This window comes from Bombus fervidus, chromosome 8 (assembly GCF_041682495.2).
Source record: "Bombus fervidus isolate BK054 chromosome 8, iyBomFerv1, whole genome shotgun sequence".
NCBI lineage: Eukaryota > Metazoa > Arthropoda > Insecta > Hymenoptera > Apidae > Bombus > Bombus fervidus.
Genome location: NC_091524.1, coordinates 8,438,219 through 8,462,852, shown reverse-complemented (window position 1 = coordinate 8,462,852; position 24,634 = coordinate 8,438,219). Strand labels below are relative to the sequence as shown.

General features: G+C 37.9%; 1 protein-coding gene across 5 annotated transcripts in view; it reads right to left on the bottom strand.

The window, feature by feature from the left end:
* LOC139990156 (uncharacterized) overlaps positions 1-23,687 on the bottom strand; it is a 150,565-nt gene extending 126,878 nt beyond the window's left edge. For 4 of the 5 annotated variants that reach the window (XM_072009130.1, XM_072009129.1, XM_072009127.1 and 1 more), the window contains exons 1-2: positions 21,387-23,687; positions 18,550-18,753 (exon numbers count right to left, since the gene is read on the bottom strand). In XM_072009130.1, coding sequence (XP_071865231.1) covers positions 18,550-18,753; positions 21,387-23,445 — 2,263 coding nt within the window. In that variant the 5' untranslated portion in view covers positions 23,446-23,687. The remainder of the gene's footprint in view (positions 1-18,549; positions 18,754-21,386) is intronic. The other variant, XM_072009131.1, reaches the window with a different exon arrangement.
* Between the last annotated feature and the right edge of the window lie 947 nt (positions 23,688-24,634).

Genomic DNA, 24,634 nt, shown 5'->3' with positions numbered 1-24,634 from the left:
TAAATTAAAAATTCTTTTCAGATAGAAATAATTCTTATCTTAATATGTTGCTACCATTAATTTCGTATTAACGATACAAATATGTACACTAATTCAAAATTAAAAAATCTTTTAGAAAAGATTTTCCGTATATTTGTTTACTTATAATTCAGATTAGTTGTTTCATTCCCAAATCACTCACTACGTACTGATGGATGTTCAACGTACATATCAAGTATGAGAAAAGAAGTATATGATGTATTGGGCGTTGTTTGTTTTATTCTTTGACTTTCCTGTCATCGTAAAGATGGATAACTATTATCGAATATACCCAGCTTTATTTATCGCAGATAGGAAATTTAGTATGGCGATATTTTCCCGAGAAAAGGGCTCTACTTTAATCGAAATAAATATTCTTTCGTATTATATATCTCGATCCCCTTTGCCAGTGTCGTCGGGACGAGTAATTACCGTCGAATAAAGTGTACGTTTATGAGTAACAGAAAATTTACTGACCCAGCGATGCTTTTATGCGATCTTGCGAGAAGCGCGACGCCTATAAAATTCATTTTATTTTATTCCTTAACGTCTTTGCTATCTTCGACGTCTATCGTCAAATAAATTACAGAGATAAAACTGCAGAAAAATTCTCTCTCCATATTTTAATTCCTCCAGTATTTCATACCGGAAAAATAACTTCAGATTAAATTCCTTTTTACTTCCAGCACGTGTTACTTGAATCGTGTATCGAACTATTTCAATGATGCACTTTACAACTTCGGAAAATATAGAGAAAAATAACACGAACGTTGAACGTGCATATGTGAGAAGATTTACAAAAATCAACCCGTAAAAAAAAAAAAAAAAGAAAAATGAATAAAAAAGAACATCGAAAAACTGAACTGAAAAGATCAAACTAAGGAAAAACAATTTTATCGCAAGCAATACATTGTTATTCCATTTTCGTTGGAATTTTATAATATTAGGTTCTTATAGTCATCAAAGATTCTCCAATCTCGTTAAACGATCAATTTCAACTCCATAAAAGTTTAATTTAACCCTAGTGTGTATAAATGGATTCTCTAAAATTTCCACATTTCCTTGAACGATTTTTATTTTCTAGCGAAAACGCAACGAAATCGTTTTCACTTCAAAATTTACGCGAAAAATATGAAAATTTCAGACTGATCTATACATTTGTCGGATAACCGCACAGCGTTCCGGTTCTCTACAAAGGACAAAGCTGAACAAAGTTGCGAAATGATTAAATTTACAGGTTCGATATATCGTTGACACAGAGCGAGATTTGAAACGAAAAAGAAATTCGAAGCGATCGGCTGTCGAAAACGTAGAATCTATGAGAAGCGTGGTCGTGACATTTCGATAGTTTGAGCAAGATAAAAATGTAAAACCTTGGAGGGCGCAGTTTGCCACGAGCAGCCGGCCTTTTCTGCCCGGATACCAGGCTATTTCTGTTTCTCGATTCCCCGTTAAAACTACACGGTCATTCGGTCGTGAAGCAAAAAAATTTTATTGGGCATTATGGAGCAACAGCCGAGAGACGCGTTCCGTGTTTATCGTTTCATTTCCGGGCAAGTCGGATTCGTTAAAACGATCTCCGATTCGTACGAAACGGATCGCTGGCAGAATCGAAACGTTTTCGAGACGATAGCAATTTTTTTACGTCGCGTCACTCTCTAAGGGTTTTGAAATTTTTTAAAACAGAGATTAATTTTCTCAAATAACCCGATTGAAATTATTTTGACAACTACAGAGAAAACTAATATATATGTATATATATGTAAAACAATAGAGCTGAAATCGATTTTGTAATTTTTCTTCCCTATGGAGCTTGAAACAGCTTCACGTGTAATACAGTTTGTTGAGACACACTCGAGCATACTTAAATTCTAATATAAAAAGAATCTAAGCGACCAATAAACCGTGAATTTTCTTCAAAGATATATATAGTATCAGCTCGTCTCTTCGCAGATACGCCCTTCGAATCGATTTTGAACTTGTCCTTCTGCAGTATTCTTTTTTCTGCTTTATCGATCCGTCAAAATTCCAATACAAAAGAAAAACTTCCCCTTAACCTCCATCGAAAATATAATATTACCATAATTCGCTAGAAATATAACTGGGAATCCTTAAAAATCCAGTCCATTATATCCATATAATCCATATAATTCCGAAAGTCATGAAGAGAAAAAAAGAAAAAGGAGGAAGGAAAAGGATTGGAAAGATGCGGGCAAAATATACAGATTTCCGAGAAATTAATTCCTGAAAAAAATTTCCAAATATATGATAGAGAAAATACGAAGCAAACCACTTGGAAAAAATCGCAGAGAATAACGAAATCGTGGAAATGTCGGAAATGCTTTAAAAATACCAACAAATACTTCTATGGAAAGATATAAAAAAAAAAAAAAAAAAGAACTGAAAACCATCAAAGATTCACTCCGGTTTTAAAAAGCTCCAAATAAAACAATTTGATGAAAAATAATAAAAAAGAAACTGGAAAGATACTATGGAAGATACAACAAAGATAGAAGAAAAGGCAATGGCCATTCGATTCGAAAGTAGAATCTTTCTAAAATTAATTCGATAACTTCTCCTATGGGGTGATCCACACCGTGCTGCCTCGTACACGTCTCCTTGATCCCGTGGGAGGAACAAGGTCGCAGGACATGGCGGCAGGGCCACGCGGCACAGGAAGCTCAGCCTCGAGTCACGAACCGAGATACCAGATTGTATCTCCACCGATCGGCCGTCATCCTTTTGCGTTTAATTATCGAATGCCTCGACTCGAGGGAACAAACGTTTCCATTCCATCGTCGCGACGACCCCCGATAATCGGTTCGACCTGCTGGCGTGGAAACGACCCGAAAGCTCTGTCGATGGATCTATATTAATTTGGAGACATGCAGTCTCGTTAATTCGTCGCTACCGCTACCGAGGTCCATTAGGAAAAGAGCGAATGTTTTTTTGGTTCAAGCAGAGAATATTGATTCGAATCTGTTACAGATTGTCTTGTTTTTTGTCCTTTTTTCTTTTTGAGACTACACGAGGAAAGAAGTGGAAAAATAAAATGAGAAGATAGGATAAGAGGAGGATGACGATTGTTGTAGTTGACAAGTGAAATAGATTTATGGAATGGATTTACGGAATGGATTTATGAAATAGATTTACGAAACAAAACGGAGGAGGTCAGATTCATAACAGTCGCGTATTTAGCATTTTGCTTAATCACGAATCTTAATGGACTCGCAGTTGTGTCTCAACGCGAGTATTACTGGGACCAACTGCTGCGACAGATCCAAAAATTCAAATCCAGAAGATAAATTAGCTGCGTTTACAGAAACATACGAGAATAAGTGTATGTATATATAATAGGCTATGTGATGTTTATCTACGTACGTACGCATGTTAGCAACCGCAGCTAACAAGATTTGCGGCGTGTCTGTGTATTGAATAAATCAAACAATTCAAGAGGAGCACGCAAGTTGCTCGTGTCTTTAGACTTAGTTCGAAGTCGAGATACACAGTCGTGCCATAAATTAGGAGTCTTCGAAGGGTCTCAACGGGCGTCATTGTTGGCGCTCAAAGTTGTCTAAACATTTCAGCGTCAATGGTCGAAACTTGGAAGAGATCTTCCAGAGCAGTCCGAGAGACCACCCTAGGAATTTGTAAAACACTTCAACCCCGCTTTGGCAGACGAGAAAAAGCTTCTGATTGGCTCGTTGTTTTCGGCAAGCTTGTCGATAGAAAACCTCGGGAGACCCATAAATGTGTAAAAACCCACGATCTAATTATCAGTACATTGCACTTGGCTGACCGACGTTTCGCCCACGTGCCAGTTCACTTTCCAGTTTGTTTCTTCGAGGCAGACTTGAATCACAAAAGTCGTCCGGTCATCGTAAAAGTTAAACATCAGAAAACCTTCCCTTTCTGCTTAAAAATTTGTTTAAAGCTGTCCAAACATTATATGCTAAATGCTATACGATAAACCTTATATTCATTGCATCACGTGGAGATATCGCGACGTCAAGATTGTGTAACACCAAGTCGATCCTTGCCAGGCCGCACAGCGGTCGTCTGGCCTCTGGGAACGGATGGAGGTCACTGTGGAAGCGGTCGTATTGTGGAAATGTCGAAACGTGGGACAGGGAGCCAAGACAAACAAGAAAGCAGAAGCTGTTGGTTGAGATTCACGATGGAAAAGAACGAAAGGAGAAGGAACTGCGGATAGAAACGAGCGTGAAACGTGTACCGGAACGTTAAAGCGATGGCAGAATTACGAAATGCCATGCCGGACGCGATAAATCCTCCGCCGAGAAAAATTACGCACAGAAACAACAGAATCTGGCCAAGACCATCGAAAAACGTTCAACTTGTTGGGAATAGAATCGCTGATACAAGGTGGCTACCGGCTCGAGAAAAGCCTTTTTGGCGAAGGTGACGATGCAGGGAATATTTATAGAATCCTCTACCCCTGTTTTATGTAAATTTTTTTTTAATAAGGATGGAGTTTCAACGATTTTTATGCTCCAACTCGTGGTAACTTTTTGTTATTTGTGGTTTGTACTGCAGTTTTCTATGCAGCTTCTATTTTAGGCTTGAAACTTTGGAATTACATACTGCGTGATATCGATATACAGTAGCTGCAAAAGTATTTTTTATTTATTTCACGGCACTGTAATTTTTACGGTGATTATATGGTGGTTTAATAAGGTCTACATAAGTGTATTAAATTTTGTATCGCTAGTAGTAGTTCATATGACTACAACAATTTGTTGCTGTGAAAATAAAATGTACAGCCTGATGGACATATGCTTTATCGGAAAATAACGCTATGTGTAAATACTTTTTCTAACCACTTTGTATGACGCTCGTATGCACCTACAAATATAACGACTGATATTACTTTCTATCTATATCGTACAATTATTCGGGAATATTTTTAATTAAATCAATATCGCTCGGTAAATCAACATCGCTGCATAACATTATGGTGGAAATTCACAGTAGCCTAAATAATAACCGGAACTTTCGATCCTTTCGAATCCAATAATTCTTCCAATCGAACGATCACTTAACTCGTGGGCTGGGTCACTTTTTTAAAATCAGAATCTTCCTCAACTACGGAATTAAAAATCAATAGCCGGCCACAGATGAAACAAATCTTCATGCAGCTTCCACGTTAATAAAACTATGAAACTATATAAAAAAATCTACCAATTACGCTCTTATGCTGTGATACTAAAGTTGCAAAATTTCTAATAATAATAAACAATACAATTTCTGAAAACAAACTATAATTACGAAAAATGTACTCAACTTTCCAACTCTTAAAATATTCCAACCTACACTTCAACATCTCCACCTTCAGTTTCCTACAAATTTCCACTCGAATACACAATTTTATCCAAACTTAAGCGCATCCATTTCTTCGATCACGCGAACATATGGATTATTTCAATCTATATAACAACAAGTGGAATAGTAGAAGATAATGGAGGGGAGAAAGAGAGAGGGAGAGGAGAGTGTTGCTACATCTCGAGTGGGGAAAAAGCGCTCGAATTGGTCTCTAATTGGAGATCCCGAAGCGTTAAGGAAGATGAGACGGAAGGAGGAGAAGAGCCATTAACGGCTCACGAAATAATTTCCTCCCCGCTGGCCGGTATCTCGGACTCGGCGCAATAACGACACCGAGTGCACTCGGAAGCGTGCTTGCATCTGCAGATAGGCAGTTCTTAATGGTGCCTTCGGGGAAGAAAGGGGCGTTCGACGGAGAATTAGGGCTTGTCGTTAATCGCGACCATCCCTCTCTGCAGTTGTGTAACATCGATATCTGCCGCTCGATCGCGACGTATTCGCGTTTTCGCGAATCTCGACGTCGACACCGCGACGACGAACATTTGCCTTTTTTCGGTGCGGAAACGTCGAAGCATTTCGGATGATAATTGGGAGGAATCGCGTTGCACTTAGGCGAAGATTCGTGAATTTTTGTATTTACTTAGTGGAAGAATAGCAATTTAATCGAGACAAGATGTCCAAATGTCAGGCTATTTAAGGGAGAAAGGCGCGGGAGTAGGAAGGATGATCAAAGCCAGATTGAGACGTGGAAACGTGGGAGAGACGAACAAATATTGGAGGTCGGAGCTGGAAAGAATGTGTGAAATCTGTGAGAGGAATATTGGGACGTTAAAACTTCTGCGGGAAAACTGAGCAGGAGTAAGAAGAACAGTCGCGAGCGTAGAAAATATTCTAAGGGATGAAAGATCGGCATAGGTGGAGGAACGGTTGAGAAAGGTAGGAAGAATAAGGAGAGAGAAAGATAAAGAGAGAAATGGTGGAAGAAATAAGATTAAAAAGTGCAATAAGCGGACGATAGGAATGGCTGGCGGAGATAATAGTTTTAGGATAGGGAAAACTTCGAGCGTAGATTCTTACTATGTAGTAATCGGGTTAAGGATAGCATAAGAATAAAGTTTGGAAAGATGGGTAAGAAGATGGGATGAGGAAGTGTATGGTTAGAAGGATTGTAACCAAATTGCGTTTCTTGACCGCGAGGTTGAAGCCAAACAAATTATTATTGTCGTAGTAATTCGATTGGTTATCGTTTCTTTTCGTTAACTTGAAATATGAGTTGCTATACGTCAAATTGTATCAATAGGATACGTACTAGTATAGGATTATATTAATGTATTATAATAATGGCTAAAGTGATTTCTTTCTAATTAGTAGTAGTTTAATTTTTAATTAATTTGGATAATCATTCAATTGCTTATTGTTCTTGTTATTTGAACTCTATGAATTAATAGTTACTATAAATAATGTTGTATTAGTAAGATACACTAGTACAGGGATACATCAATGCACAATGAGAAAACGATAAATAAAACCAATGGTAAAATTGTGAAAATCGTAGCATACTATGAAAACATTGGTACGGATATAAATCGTAGATATATATAAGTTGAATTGAAGTACAAGTGGCGCAGTAGAAACGGACCAACCGTGGTCAGACACTTCGTAGAATCAATATTGTGTCGACAATGAAAAATTCACTTTAAGAATTAGATGTTCTTATTCAACGAGTTGTATCTGATACTTGAACCCTGTTTGCGGTGTATATCTTACGTTTGAACTCTGTCTGTGACCCAACATTTCTACACCAAGAAGAAATGGAAGCTTCTAAGTAAGAATTTCGAAAGAAAAATCTACGCCCGTCTATGTCTATGTTTTTAAAGAAAAATTCATTGAAATCAGCTCTCGTATGGTTCTAACAAATTTACAAAGATAATCTACCGATGATAGTCGCCGTATGGCTTCTGGATACGAGAAAAAGCGCGAAAGAAGTCTTAGAAAGGGGCGAAACGGCGTAAAAGCGACTGTTCCCGTCCTGTGTCTGTCGCGAATACCAATTTCTACTTTATAGCGATATACGCAGCAACGTGTTCGCACAAAGCGTCTCGTGAGACGAAAACTGGAATGGAATTCAAAGAGAATTCGATACCAAACAATGGCTCGATGAAACGCGAGCATGTGGACGGACCTCGAAGCTTTATCGTTCCCTTTTTCCACGTTCGTTTCGGGGTAATGCGCGATACTTGATACGTATACCTGGTTCATTGGATTTTTCAAAGTCCCTTGAAATCTCTAGAAATCCCTCTCCTCCTTTTTAGGCTTTTGGGTCGTAGATATTGTTCGTTCGAAGCACCGCCAAAAGCTCGTTTCGAGTTACGCCCGATTTCACGATTATTTTATATCTTCTATCATAGTAAAATATAAACTCCTTCCATTTGCAACCAGACTACTGGCTGACGAGGCTATTTTTCTATTTAAAATCTTAAATGGATTTATCGACCGTCCAACGAGACGACTTCCTCCGTCTTTCTTCTCCAGATTGGTCACGTAAATATTATCGCCCGTCTATGTGAGTTAAGCAACGCCTTATGCAATGATATCAACCTTTTTTCCACCTCAACCAGCAATCTCAGAGAGAAGGTCTATGAAGCCTTAGCTAATCCGAGCGGAGCATTAGCATAGTTTTAGCATAGCGCATTTATATTTGTTTTGTGTTTGTCTTATTGTCTCAGAGCGACCGTATCATCCCGACACTTGTCTCTCTCTTACTGCATGTCACTTTCTTGTGAAAAGTACCTTTGCCCGCTTAATTAATAAATTTAATTAACTCGTACGTTTGTTTCGTTTTATAATTCCCACTCTGTCATCCTTTTTGTCGATCCGTTTCGGAGATTCTTTTATAAAATGTTTCTATTATCACGAACTAATTAACCCTCACTGTGTAACTGCGCGTTCTTCAGTGCATAATAGCTTTCAAAATATGTGAAAAAGTTCGTATAAAGCTTTCAAACTTTCTCAGCTAACAATGTTACAAAATCTCTGACAAATAATACAGTAAATATTGGCAACTAAGTGATTGCAGATTTTGTCAATACCATCCAATGACAAAATCCGCAATCACTTAGTTGCCAACTCAATAGTACAAAGTAAAACGAACGAAGCATAACGTTTGTTGTTTAACTTAATCCAAACAAGAAAAATCGAAAACGTGGGTTTACCCGGTAAGGGTTAATACTTAAGTACAACGTTTGTACATTAAACATTTTACAGAAGCGCGTGATTTAAAATTCTATTACTATCTATTTACTAAAACTCTGGTGTCTGTAGACTTGGTAACGCGTAGATGTTTGTAAAATGCAGTAGGAGATAATTGACAGAGGGACGCGTAAGGTCGTTACGAGTCGAACATTCCCGTGCCACGTGCAACGACGTGAGGAAGAAGCGTGGGTGGAGCTATCACACACGCGATCCAGAAGCCTCGACGAAGCCACGTGGGTCAGTTTAGGTCAAAATCTCATTTCGCACGTGAAGCGACTCCCGAGAGCAGCGTGGCCCATTTTCGACATAATTAGCTCGCTGTGTAGAACTTTCCAATATCGGTTGATATTAAATTTTCACAAAACCCTACGAATCTAACCTGAAACCCTTAATTATAAAATTATACGGTACAACTATGAATCGAGGGTAAAAATTAATACCTTACCACGACATTTTTCTCTGCGTTTTACATGATGCGGATAAATTGACACGACAGGATAATCGAAGACAGTGAGTTTTAATCGTAAAATGTGAAGTTAGAATCGATACCAGCCTTGTTACCAATTGTAAACGCCTGACTGGGTTTTTCTTTCTTCGCGATTCAAAAAGTATCTAGAAATAAAAAATCATTTACATAGACTAAGACTATACATTAAGACTATATATAAACTAAGGATTCACTTACTAATTTTAATGAGATATATATAATGAGATATATTAGGTTGTTCCAAAAGTTTCTTTCCTTCTATAAGAAAATAATAGTAGCACAACATTTTTTCTTTCATATTATTTTATTGAATTATGTATGATCCAATTTTGTTCTATTTCTATTACCATTATCATACATAATTCAATAAAATAATATAAAACGAGAAATGTGCATCTATTATTTCCTTATAAAACGAAAGAAACTTTCTAGACAACCTAATATCCGTAACAAAATTTTCAAAATACAGTACAATTTAATATTCTTTCTACCACGCGCGGTTAATAGGTATCAACTCCATTTTCTAATTACCACATCCATTTCTTTCCATCTTAATTATAAGCATACATAGATATAGTATAATTTAATATACTTTATACTACACGCGGTTAATAGGTATCAACTCCATTTTCTAATTACGACATCCACTTGTTCCCACATTAATTGTAAGCGCACTAATTACAAGCGATGAACCATCCTCTGAGCTTTTAAAAGAAGAACGCACGAAAATTCCATCGTGTAGGAAACAAGCCGTATAGCACATCGCGTAGCAAACAAATAAAAACAGAAGCAACAATTTTTGCAAAAGACAAGAGTTCGCAGGCGGTGAAATAATGTTTTGAAACTGGGTGATAACAAAGGAACGCGCGCGTTCCAGGTGGATATTAATTCGTGGAAAGGCCGATAAAGCAAGCACAAAGGCGGACACAGAGGATTGGCATCCGCGGCCAAGTTCACGACGGGGGAGTGGGAAACGAGCCCTCGAAACTGCGATCGTTAGCATTAAACGGTCGCGTTTATACGAAGGCGAGTGCACGGCGAGGCTCAATTAATGTTCGACGAGAGTTGCTCCCGAAACTTTTGCACCCTGGCCATCCCGCGGGATTTTCTGAATAATTTAAACCGCGACCGCGTTGCTTTCCGACCAGCGAGCCAGATCAAACAGGTAAACTTTTACCACCCAAGTCCGCCTTCGAGCTATTAATTTTCCAACCGCATTAAAGATAACACCTCGAGATCCTCGAATTTCGGAATTTCGATCGTCGTAAAGCATACTCGATGTTATTATCGTCCTTTGTTTAAGTATCGCGCGTGATTACCGAAGAGTCTCTCGCGATTACGGGTTAAACAAGGTTATTAGGATTATGTGTTCAAGCGAAATTGGAGCGCATAATTCTCGATCGGAATATACAGACTGATCCTACTAACTTCGTCAGCTCGAGTATCTCGTGTGTTTTTAATGATATTGAGAAATATTTTAGTAACAAGTTGAATGATTCCGACATAATTTGAAATGATTATTTGCTTCGAAGATGAACGCGTAGAGAACAGACGAAGTTGACCGATGTCTTTTTAATGGAATTATATACTTCTTAACACATTAGTCGATATAGCTGCACATTCTCCGCAAGGAATGTATTAATATTGTTAAATGTGGAGAAATTATTAGTTTGGCAGATACTTTAACTTTAATTTGTGAAGTTTAACGCACGAAAAACAAGGGAAGATGCGAAACGACATTTCTGTATTTACTTTGTCTTCGTCTTTCGTACGTCAAATTTGACAAATTGAAGTTAATACATCAGCTAAACTAATCGTTTTTCGATCTGATTATTTCGTAAATATATTAATACCTTTTCATGAGGAATGTAGAGATGGATCGATTAATACATTAAGAATGTACATGATTCTATTTGAAAAAAAAAAAACATCGGTGAGTTTCGTATCTTCTCTACGCGTTCACCTCAAAAATGAAACGCGTCACCCTCTAAATCGTCCAACTTGTATCTGAAACATTTTTCAATATTATCAAAAACAAGCGATAACACATCCTATCATCCTGTGATGAACACAGGAGTGTCTTTAGAAATTTAAAAAAGTTAGTTAGGAAACTACTAACCTAATACCTTAAGAAACCTCAATTATCCTTATTCGAAATAAATAAATCTTCATAATAATAATCATAACTCTGTCATTTTCTTTCTCGAAATTCTACTCCATCGGAAAGCCATCTTAACCTTCTCTCCGTTCGATTTTTCGTCCGAACGTCGCGAAAGGATGAGCTAGGTTGGCGTTAAAATTTTCCACACAATTCCGCGGAATCGTAACATTCGACGATTTTACCGTCGACTCTCTTTATTATCCCATTCCGTTTCTATCGTTGAAAATTCTTTATCGAGCCACGTTTGCGACCATCAGCTCGACCGTAAAGCGGCTACTCGTAAAATTATCCGTCAGCGTGCGGCATCACGAAGAACCAACGAAATTCATCGGGTTCGTAGCTACGACGAAGCTTCGATTTACGTATTTTCGTGATTCTCAGCTGAAACAGGAATTCGAATACGGGCCACGCTGATGAGGCGAAATTCGAGGCTGTTTTCTACCAACGCGCTAGGTGTTTGGATGGATAATGATCCTCTTAATTGGAAGGCTCGTGCATCGAGCTGACTTGGCTTTTAGAAAAAATTTGGAAAAAAAGTTGGTCCTTCTTTTTAACTTTCTTTCCCTTTCTCTCCTTTCTCTCCAAGTATAACAAGAATGAGTTTTGCTTTATTCGCAGTGGTACTGTGGGGTATATTTGATACTTAATTCGATATATTTACATCTTTATTATCGTTTGTTATTTTTGTCACGACAAGTAACAACATTGTCTATGATGAAGATGTTTCTCATTTATATTTACATTTGCAACCCATGCTTCAAAATTTGTATTCTTATTTATTAATATTAATTGTGTACCAATTTAGATTGTCAAGATTTCTTTTTAACACGAACGATATTAAAAAATATATCCATTTTAGGAGAGGCACTAAGTTTTCAGAGTGTTTTACGAACAGAAAACCTAGCCGAAGGACCAAGCTGTGCTTTTCACATCACATTTCTGCGAATCTTCCGCAAAATCAGCTCAAAGAAATTTGTCCGCCAGAGAATCGCTCGTTCTTCCAATGCAACGTCCTTCAACTCTATTTCTCTCGCTATATCCACCGGCTGCTGCGCCCGTGTTGCGTCTATAATTCATCTTCGCCACCCTGTACACCCTCGTGCTTCCTTTTTCTTTCACCATTTCACTCCACGTTCGACAACGAACCAACCCACGCAAAACGCAATTTCTCTTGCCAGTCGCCTGTTGTTCCGTTTTTTCCATCTCAGTTGCTACCTGTGCACCAAAACGCGTCCACGATGATTAAGAGCACATTCACGGATACGTAGACAGATACAAATACAAAGGCAAATTTCGCGATAAAAATAAAAAAAAAAAAAAAACGTTGGTTGTTCTTGATGACTAGCTTTAAGTTCGTCCAACTGACCTGACATCTCGGCTGTTCTACTTGAAGTTGATTGATATTAAACGTCGTTTATGTAAATTTACTTAGGACGAGGTTTGTTCACGCGAGGGTCACATTGATTCGTAAAATAGGATTGTTTCTGGACAAGAATCGATTCAAGATTGGAATTTCTAGAATCTAGAAAATTTGATTTTTTACCAGTCATATTTTATATGCTAAATGTTTTCTTCAACCTGGCTTCCTCAATTCCTAATTATTATTCAGCACTCGTGTTAAGATATTTCTAAGATATTTGGAAAATAGCGACAAATTTTCAAAAAATATATTCGCTTGATTATTATTACTCTTTATTCTTCTTCGTGAACGACGCGAATAATATTACGCCTGAACGTACAGAAATATTATTCTCTTAACGGTTTATTTTCTATCAATTTACTGCATGTACCTATCTCGATTTATTTTGTATCGCTTTAAGGCCAAGAAACAAATTACATTGAAAAAATAAATGTTATCTATCATGAAAGATGGAAATGCATGAAACTAGATGATGAACTAGAATAACTAGGGATGAACTAGAATAATTAGAAACATGAAAATTCAAGACCACCGCGAATTAAAACGGGATAATACAGAAAATTACAGAATAATTCAATTTTTTTATTTCCTTTTTCCATAACATAGATGTTGTCGAGATTCTGTCAACAATCTCGAAGAAATGATAGAATCGATTGCTTTCACAGGGGATATTTCGAGTCGAAGGCACCATTCCAAAGTGGTTCTCGATCGATTGCTGAACGACAAAGGCCACAGACAGAAGTTGGAAGCTCTCTCTTCGACCGAGTTTATTTTACGTCGCTTCCAGCTTTCCAACAGTTGCGAAGATTCTCGTCTTCCAAAACATTTAATTTGACGTTCCAGCTTGAAAAACAGCTTTCAACGGAGTATTTCTGCGGTGGAAGTAACTGTAGCTCATTTAACGTAGTATCTGGAGTGACGAACCGTGTCCCGGCCAAGTGCTACGAGATTTTCTTGATCCTGATTTTCTTAATAAACAAGACGTAAGAAATTTTATTGTCACTCCCTTTACTGACTTTAAAAACGGTCATTCTTGTTCCGTCACATCTACGAAATAAGATTATACCAATCTCTTTCGTTAATCTCCTCGACCAGACACTAGTTTGTCGTGAAACTTTCACAAATTACTGTTACGTAAAATATCATAATTATTGTATGATACATTGGACGATTAAAACATGAAATATCTGATTACGAAAGAACAATTACTATTAATGAAACAAAGGATCTAATATTAAAAGACGATTCGTAGGAAATTCGTAAAAAATTCATGAAGCACAAGGTAAAGAACTATCAATATCTTAGTTATCCATGTGGAAGAAAACGAGGAAAAAGAGAAAAAGAAAAACAGGAAGCAGATGGAGGATTAATGGTGATCGTCGACGAAAGAGAATAATACAGTAACTTCCTACTAAATTATTGAAGAACGACGAAATATTTAATTACGAAGAAGCAAACAACGAAACAATGAATCTGCAAAAAGAAAGACCCGATTAAACGCGAGAATTCCTTTACAAATTTACAAGAAATATCCTGAAAGAGTACATACCCTTGATATCTTAATTCTTATTTCTGTCTCTATCAACCTTCCAAGAGGAAAAAATAAATAAATAAAAAGAAGAGAAGGTAGTACATTAATCCTAAACGTCGACAAAATGCAACAATATATAAAATATACAATATAAAAATATTCAAAAGTAAATCCTTGTATCAAAACAAAATTTTTTTAATTCCTAAAAGAATTCGCAACGAACTACCCTACCACGTCGAATTAAAGAGCTATTTCGCTGTTTCTCGTCAGAAAGAAGAAAAAGAGCGGAGAAAAAAGAAGAGAAGGACAACGACGAGATGATAGCGGATTAATCGTAAACGATAGAAGTCGCGTCGTCGTCTCGTCGACGAAAGGTAATAACAACCCCTTTTGGAAGATGTGGTCGTCGTCGCCTGGAAGGCGGGAGGCTGCACGAGGGCGTGCAACGGAGGGATGAAGGACAGAATCGAATCGATTCGAGTTATTGTGTTCTGGCGTGTATTGTGTCTGCAGAACAATCGCAGACACCGTGAAGACGACCGTGATGGAACTAATTGATGCGCGTAATTGAGGATTCGCGACGTGGGCAGGGGGTGTGTGCGTGTGTCGTCGCGTCGGGGCTGTTGCTTTCATTTCGTTCCACCTAGGGAACACGTCTGTTCTATTGTCGGACGCCATCCATCGTGAAGAATCGAAATTAAGGGGGATTCTGGGTGGATAGCTTTGAAAACTGAAAGAATCGATGCGTAAATTTATTTTGATATATAACAGCATTTTTCGTCTGAAATACCGTTTCTCGTGTATAGCGAAGAATGAAAATAGAGGCGAAAATGGGCGGAATTGTTAAAAATGGACTGTTTTAGCTGAACTATGGTGGACTAGTTTTTATCTTGTTTCTATTGAAAAATTTTAATTGATTCGAAATTAGGAAATTGTTCAAAGTTGCCCTCTTTAACGGATAGGTTTAATTTTGTTATGCTTGTTTTTCGGTTCAAAGAAATATTATTTAAGGAACGCGGTTGTTCACCGCTCGACCCAATTAATCCAGCCATTATCCGTCGGCACGTAGATCCGCGAAAATGCGAGAAGAACACGAGAGGAAAGGTGCGAAAGAACGTACTTCAAAGGTTCGAGTGGATGGTTTTGCGGCAGTTCCGCCCAAGTGCGTTTTTCCAAGGATCGACGAGGAGAAAGGGGCGGAAAGAAAGAGAAAAATGGAGAAGAATGGTTGACTAGCGAGAGGAGAAACTCAAGAAAGGAAGAACGGGGAAGATTCGGTCCGTTGACTGGTGCTGATTTCGCGAAAAAGAGAGAAATGACTACTCGGATAAAATACAAAAGAAAACGAGTTCAGTAAGCGAACAGAGAGAAGTTTTTGAGACAAAATTAAAGGAAAGAACCGGAGAATGAAGGTAACGGGGGGAAACGCGTGAAATCAGAGAGATGAGGTAGAAGAAAATAGAAAGTTAAAAAAGGTTGAAATCGAAATTGAAGAGGAAGTTGTGAGAAAGAAGAAAGAGGATGATGTGCAAGATGGTGGAGGATTATGCTTTTTACCTGCTGCAAAACTAATACATCATGGCAAACTGGAACTAATTAACGAGGGATATTGCTCAAAGGGACATACATATTTACTGGAAAAATCCCGATTCCCGTGTTTACTGAGAGTTTTACCCTTGTTGCTTTATGTCTGAGCTTGGACATTTTGCTTGGATATTTTTCTTCCCTCTAAATTATCCTTTTTGTTTTTACCAGTTTATTCCTTGTTTCTGTATTTTTAATTTTTAACGACTCAAAGGAGATCTTAATCGTCTTGATTCGGTCAATTTTCTTGCAATTAATACGAAAAACCGACAAGCGGAAACATAAAAATTCGCATTTCCAAGCCTGGCGAATTCCAATATTGACAATTTGTTGAGAATTTAAAAAAGAACCTTGCGTTTCTATACGCTTCAATCTTTAAATTTGGATTTCCATGGATACCAATTTGCAGAATTCCTAATTCCGTGCGCTATAGTCTCGGAAACTCTCGATTTCATACGAGCCAATTTCTAAAATCGCATTTCTATGTGCTGCAATTTTCAAAACGTAAGTCTATATGCGTGCATCTCCAGAAATTGCAATTCCAGTAACACCGATTTCCAAAATTCCCAGTTCCACGCGCACCATTTCAAGGATCTCGCCATTTCGTGTAAACTCAACCACCGATCTGAATCTGCAACGTTCAATTGTAGTGGCGCGATACTCGATCCAAGTATCAACAGCATCCAGACAGAGAGGAAAAAAAAAGAGGAAGAGGAAAGAAAGGCAGGACGAGAAGAGGCAAAGTAAAGAGAGAGGCTCGACGTCGCGTTAAAACAGAGAAACGCGTCAGCAGGCAGGCCTCGACGCTTTGAGGCCTCGCTTTTCTATCTTGTCGAGGGTTTAAGGCCGGTTCACACGAGCGGAATCGATCAGGCTACCCTTATTGGATCAGACGAAACGAACCGCTCAACCGTGCATCCGTCGCACGCGGCACTAACTTGTTCGTTCTACGTATATACAGGGTGTGACAAAATATAAGTGCGCCTCGAAAAAGCAATAATGTTACAAACACTGTTCTTTGTTTACAAATACCATTAACTATGTTATCTTCTTGTGACGGGCTGTCTTATGGAAATAAGTTATTTGCCTCTTAAGAATTAAACATACATCGCATATTTATACAGAGTGTTCCAAGTTTAACCTTTAATCTGCCCATTGTGTCAATTTGACATATTTTCTCAGTGAAAGATCCTATTATACTCGTTCATTTGTACAAATATTTTTCTGAATCTTTTTAACATGAATTCTTTTCACATGTATAGCATATATATGTCATTTCCATGGAGAAAAAATACCTTTAGAGCTGTAAATGATATTTGTTATGAAAACGTTGTTGGGTATCAATTTGACATATATAACTTGACGTTTTATCTAGCCCTTTGGCAGCTAGTATATTGCCGCATAATTTTGCTATTACACGACAATTATACTCTCGATGTACTGCCCTTCCAGGATATATATATAGCCATCTATAACCTTGAAAGTTAGCATAAACTTGAGGGAAGAAGAATGTAAATGTTCGCAGCGCATGCTGTGACAAGTGTGAAACAACTTTACGGTCATCTCACAGATTTATTCCTTGTAAAGAATGCGAAATCTCAATGGCTTAAATCTCTACCTTTTTTATACTCGATAAGAGAATTTACAAAATGAATCACTCGCTTCTTCGTCTCACTGATTTTTTACCATTGTCAAATTAATATCGAAAGATAATATGTACAGATTGAAATGCGAAACCGAGAGGCGGATAAGGGTTAAACCATTAAATTTCGTCGGTATGTTCCATAAGTAGAAACATATTGTACGAACACAGATCCGTAAACGTTTTATAAAAGACTTATAAAAGACAAAAATGTAAAACCTAAAGGCGAGGGACGAACGTTATCGCGAAAGACGATTTGGTCCGCGAGATCACGAGATCTGACACCGTTAGACTTTTATCTGTAGGGAACAGAAAAAGTGAACTGTGTATTGTACAAGAACCGGTTCACGGGAGAAACTAATAAAAAGGATTTATGGCACGTTCATTGAACTGAAGCAAGATAAACATGAAATTCGGAGAGCGATAAGCTCAATCTGCTCGTACGACGTTAAGCTCGAGTTCGAAACGGTGGACGTTACTTTGAAATGGAAAAATAGATCGATTTTGTTTTCAACGTAATAACGCGTGCTACCAAAGCGCACGTATGTTCGTACACCTCTTTCTCTTATTTCCACTCATCGTACGACATGTTGGCGAAGTTCGATCGTTTAAACTTGGGACAGCCTGTATAACGAAATTAAGAAATGCATAAAAAGAAGAATTAATCTGGTTGGCTACCGAAAGGCTCAAATATCTAAAGGCTCTGCATATTTCGCGACACTCTGTATACACATATGGGGGACAAGATGGTAGCACGAAGTCGATACTTCGCTTCGTTCACGATGTCGCGATCGTTCTCATGTAAACGCACACCGAAGCGGTGGAATCGGTGGTCTTTCTCGCCGCGTGTAACTGTGTCAAGTGCCTTTCATGTTTTTCCCTCTAACGTGTCGCCATATAACGCGTCCTTTCCTGCGACTCGATTCTTCGAAAGGTTCTCCAGAGTTGCTATTCTCTTTCTTTTCTTTTTTTTTTTCGTTCTTTGCTTTCTTTTTTTGGATTGGTTTGGCGAAGTAGATTGGTCGATACACGTTTCACGGGGGATTGAAATTGACGTTGCGGGATAGAGGGCAATGTAAAAATGTTCTGAAAGAAAAAGATGAAGAGGACTCACCGGTGACTGGAGCTTCAATATCGATCATAGTCTTCTCCGAGCGAAGAAGGGCTGCTCCATCGTTGACTATACGAAGAGCCGCTGCCTCGTCGATTCTACCTTCCAGGATAAAGTGTTGCTTGAGGACTTCCGGCCGTGGCCGATCCGTTCGCGGGTCGAACACATCAGCCACTGTCAGTTTGTGCGACGGCGGAAAGGGCACATCTGTTAATAAAAACAACAAATTCTAATTAGAATATGAATGCTTACTGTTAACGTGGTTATTATTGTTAATTCAGTACGCTGTTTCATTTCCTCCCAGTTACGAGAATCATTTTTGCTCATTGATGTTGAAGTGCTCATCACTTCTAAGAAAACCCTACATCTGGTCTTTTTAGTTTTCTCAAGCACTGAAGCCATCGACAGTAGACAGGCGACGATGGCTTTTCAGTCAGAGGGTAACACTGCTAGCGTGCGGATCTGGACCAGCTCAAATCATATTCCTATTTGTATTTACACTTTTGTATGAAAATACATTTTCTACCTTACAGTTTATCCACGCGTTCCTTTGTTCACACATCTGATAACTTCAACAATTGAGGTAAGAAGAAACTATATGTATAAGATGAAATAGAATATAAACACAGAAAAATTACCATTTCTATGAACTCATCGAGAAAGTAGCGACAAGTTTTTCGATGTTTTAAACAATTCGTAAAAACGTTGCTCATCGATTCTCTGCAACTTCTAATTTTCAATCAGAGATTGAAAGCAATAGCATCGATGTACAATAGTTCGTGCATATTTAATTCATCCCTCGATATCCTAAAAAATTGTTAAAAATCATGTCCGCCAACTCTCTCGAACTCGTAATTATAAAAATTAAAAAAAATTCAACGATATTCTATATCGATATCACCAGCTAATTTTACAAATCGTCGATCTTTCCCCGCGGAACAAGCGATGGAAACACGCGTATGTATATATACATACACACGTACATCCCTGAAACAAGTTGAAACGTAGCGAAATCCCGAATCCCGAGATCAGCGAAGGACTCACGTTCGTATCGCGAAGTCGAAGCAGCTCGGCCGGTATCCATTGCAGAAATTATACCAGCTTATCGTAACCACGCATCTGACACAGTTTCCGGAAAAAAGCACACAGGTAATCTCCTAGTATCTCTCGAACGAACGTTTCGTACGGATTACCAAGCTAAAATCCACGCTGATTCGATCTCTCTCCTATTATTTTCTATTGTACGTTAAACTTGTATTGCGCTTATATCAGTCAGCTGCACTATCGCTCGTGTTTGCACTCTGCAAGATGTATTTTAATTAGAAAATTACGAACAAACCGAACTGCTCTATCATTCATAAGACGTTCTTAATAATTTAATTAATTTTACAACAATTAAAATAAGATCAAATGAAAAATGCGACCTCTCGCGTTCTCCTCTGTAATCTTCAACTAATAAAATACATTACTGACATGTTTCTTTAAAATATACATTCTCAACGTATAATCTATTGATTCCACAAATGTCATTATCGCGTACGCTGACACAGTGTCTCTTTTCAAGTAAAATACGTCAGCGTCATTCAGACGAGATCGTAGTTTACTGCTAAAGGAAGCTTATCGTACGATCTTCCGTCAATTCAACTGCGTTAATCGCGTAATAACAAACGCCGATAAATTTTGTGACTCGATAGACTTTTCTTTCTTCACTATACTCCTTTTGGTATAATATAATATTAATTAATAGAGCACTGTCATTCATGAACGACTTGTAACCGAATTGTACGTTAAAGAGTTATATATCCGATAATAATAACAAATAATAACAAAAATAAGAAAATAATAAATATTACTCCCAATTACTGTTTCATCGCTAATTGAACATAATACATAAAATTCACACACTGTTATTAGAAGTTCTGCGGAGTGTCCGCGTGCTTCTGAACGACAGTGTGCTATTCGTGGTAATTAACTATTGGCAAATATTGACCGAGGCAGTAGCAAACGTTATCTGGTATAATCAACCTGTTATCTTTCCAATTAATGCTTCGCATATATTTTGTTCGCGGCCTCTCTTTCTTCGTGGATGATTTATAGGTTAGTTGGCTTATCGCCGGCCATTGTAAATTGCTGTTTGCCGGTCGACGAAGAAAGAGAAACCGCGGTGGCACGTTGGATCGCACGCCAACCATAATCCCGTTTTTCTATCGATAGCATCGCATGCGTTTTACGGAGATAAATCGATGCGGCTATTCGTTCTGTCTTTACGAGCCTCGTGACACCATCGAGAATTTATAATGAATACTCCGACCTGCAGCTTTGATAAACTTTTTTTCAGAAAGTTTTTTTTTAAACTATTTTTAGAAAGTATCTTGGTAACTCTGTATCATCGACGTGTTAAACCTTTGGATTAGATTACTTAAAACATTCGCAGCCTGCCCGATGTTTGTTCACCTAATTGGATTATTCTGTCGATAGAAGCCACCTAAATAAATGAAGAATTTGTTATCATAATCAACTCTCTTCATACCGGCACAGAACTCATGCAACTCTCTATGCTGCAATTTCCGAGGACTTAATACGAATTCTTAAGTTCCCCAATTTCTCTGCGCTATGATTCTAATCTCAATAATTTCCAATTGCATACCAATTTCTCTCATGTCAATTCCTAATCCTGCGATTCGCAATATAAATTTCAAATAAAAATATTATACACAAATTTCCGACACATCTGCAATTGTACATTTTCCAACAATTAACTAAATTTTATACAACGCGACGAGACTAAATTTCTTCATCTTTTTCTAAAACAAATCAACGAAAGACACGATACGGATTACCTGGATTTCTCTCTTTCAATATCTTAGGCTGGTGCTTCTTAAATTTTATTTTCAGAGATTTTTCCTTTTTGTAATACTTCGTCGATTTTACATCACTGTCATTTTTCTGCATCGACGCAGACGGCATATCTTCCTTCTTCGCTTCCTTTGATTTCTCCTTATCATTTATATCATTTTCAGCATCCATTATCTCTGGCGAACTCCTCGATTTTCTGATCGAACGTATCCATCCTCTCTTCATCACTCTTCTCAGAAACGATTGGAAACAGGCATCCTTCTTAAAAGTATCGACCAAACCAAAATTTTCGAAAACTTCATCTTCTTCGTCAGGCAATGAACTATAATCTTTATGATTCGTGTCTGTCGACAACTCTCGTTCAATCGAATCGATAGAAGAATTCTTTGTATTGTCTACTTCACTGAGAGGTTCGTTTAAATCAATGCTTCCACGAGAGCTAGCTGAATAATAAACGCTCATAAAATTATCTTCACCGCTTTTATTCGAATCTTCGGTACACTTGTCACTAGTAGATGATTTTGAATCTCTTTGATCATCATTTGTATCTTCTTTTGGACTCGTCAAAGAATCAACCGAGTCCGACGATTTCTGTACAGGAACTGTCGAAAAATCTATGGGGTTATCAGAGCTTTCACGATCACTAGTTGCATCAAAAGAATCTATCAATTTGGAAGCGTCAGTATCCCTCTCTTCGATCTGCATATCAAAATTCGCTGATAGCTCTGAGTAGGACCCGGCGCGTGCTATTTCGTCCGTCATCGATTGAGATCTATCCAATCTTTTGATATACTCTTCGGATATAACGAGATCGTTGATTTTAGGACTGTTTGAAATATCGGATTCGGAGCAACTTTTTTTAAGAAAAACGTCTCTATTAGGAGATACAATATCTTCGTTCTTATACGTTCTTTTTGGAGACACGATTCTTTCTTCTTCTTTGGACATATTCTCATCCACGATCTTCTCTTCGACCACTTTAACCTCCAAATTCGCTTCCCTTTCACCCTCAGCCAAATCCTTCGAAGAAACCCTAGACGAGAACTTACAAACACGATCGTCCTCTCCGTTCGCTTCAGGATTCTGTTTAGACACTATGTGGTTATTGTTACTAGAGTTGATAAAATCTTCATCTTTGTTCAAATTAATGCTATTCATATAGCTATCGAACACTATCTCTTTCTGCTCGTGGCTCAGGGAATCTCCCAAGTAAATGTCTATAGCATCCCTAAATTTCTCTTCTTCTATCAATATATCCGTTTCCAATTTCGCATTACTCTCTTTGTCACTAATTTCGCTTTCCATAATATCTCTATTAAACAAGTATTTAGAAAACGCTCCAGAGATGTTGTGCAAGTTATGTGACAAGAATGCCAGTTCATCTTCATGACGAATTAACTCACATTCCGCGGAATACTCGATTGACAGAGGTGAACCAGTTTCAACCCGGAGAGAATTGTCCGCACTTGACTGCGGTGAATCAATTTCTTGATGAGGTGGGATTTCCGCGAAGAACTTTCGATTTCTCTTCAAACGGCGACTTAAAAGCGGACTGAAGGTCGTCTCGCTCTTCCCTTCAACTAATTTCTCCCTGTCTAATTCCCAATTTTCCATCTGACGACGTTCGTGTTCTTTGGCTAGCACCGTCTTCAACGTTTCGTCGTCGATACTGTAGCTGTCGTGAATTGAATTGTATCGTTCATTAGAAATAGATAAACGCGTATTGATATGCATTTCTAACATCTTCATCAGATCAGGCCCACTACAGATGGGTAGATCGGTGTTTTCGTTCGTTGATAACTCGGAAGAATCAGTGGGAGATAGTTTAACGGGAGTAGGAAAGGGTACCCTGGGTGCCACGGGCGTCTTCACTCGCAATCGTCTCAACTTTTCTATCAGACCACTCATGCTGGGACTCGATTCTGTATAAAATTTCGAAGGCGTCGGATTTGGAGTGTTGTATGTGTCGGATGGAGACAAATCCGGTGAATCGAAGGAATCCACGGGCAAACGATAGGTCTCACTACGGTTTTCTTCAGACATCTTGAATCTTGGTTGTTGGATTGTTTCTTCTCTTATTTTGATTAATTACTATTTATAATATCGATAATTATATCTATTACTTATATATCAATAATCATATATTATTTAAATAGCCTCTGTTATTTATTAATATTTCTATTATTGTTCCATTACGTTCTTTCCTTTTGGACGTCTTAAATAATAATAATAAACCTCTAGTCTTAAATACTCGTATGTATTACTCCGTGGAATTTATTATTTATTATTTGTTACCTATTATTCGTCTCGCAAAGTGAAAATAATCCTTCTATTGACAGAAAGGTCGGACGAAATTCGGTTGACGAGTATCACGGACCTCGTACGAACCAATAGTTAACGGTTTCTACGCGCACGCTGAGACAACAAAACTCCTTTGTTTCTTCTGCAAGTACAATCTCAGCGACAATACACGACGATGCGCAAACGAAACCAGTCACTTACATCTAAGGCACGTCGCGAACCAACGAATTCTAGAACCGATAGAAAGATCAGCCACGTTGATAATACGAAATAATACTAAACAGTGAAAAGTGTTGGGAAAGAACGGTTGACGATTTCAGTTTAGACGGTTAAAATGGGTTGGGAGAACGTTTACATCGACGTTGGAGTCCGATTTGAATTGGTGTTCCGATCGTCCAATGGAAATTTCTTTTCCTTGTCGCTGTTAATTGATTGGAGAACGTTGCCGATGTTCCTTTAATTTTGTTGGTTGACGTTTACCTTACTCCAAACGAAGAGTTTTAATTAACGTCGATTGGTTACAAAAGATTATGTTTTCAACTTTTTTTATTATTCGTTGTGTATTTACTCGTTGACGGATAGCTAGTTTCTTTGTACTGTAAGACGATTGTTGATCCTTATTGCTGCTAATTTGTTTGACAAAGCTTACTGATATGTTTTCCAGATGTAAAATGGTTGTTAACATTTCAGTTGATCATTTCTTTAACATCATTCAAGAACGCGATTCTTTGATTGTTTTAAGTATTTTGAGGAGAAATTTATTCAGCTCTCGTAATAATTTAGCCTAACAGATGTCACAGATACGTTTATAGTAAAAACCTTCTAGAAGGTTATCTTCTTTTTTTCTTGTTAAAAGAAGCAGTGTATAAATTATATAAAGGAAGGTTTATAAATATCTATTTATAATATATTATCATATATAATGTCACTT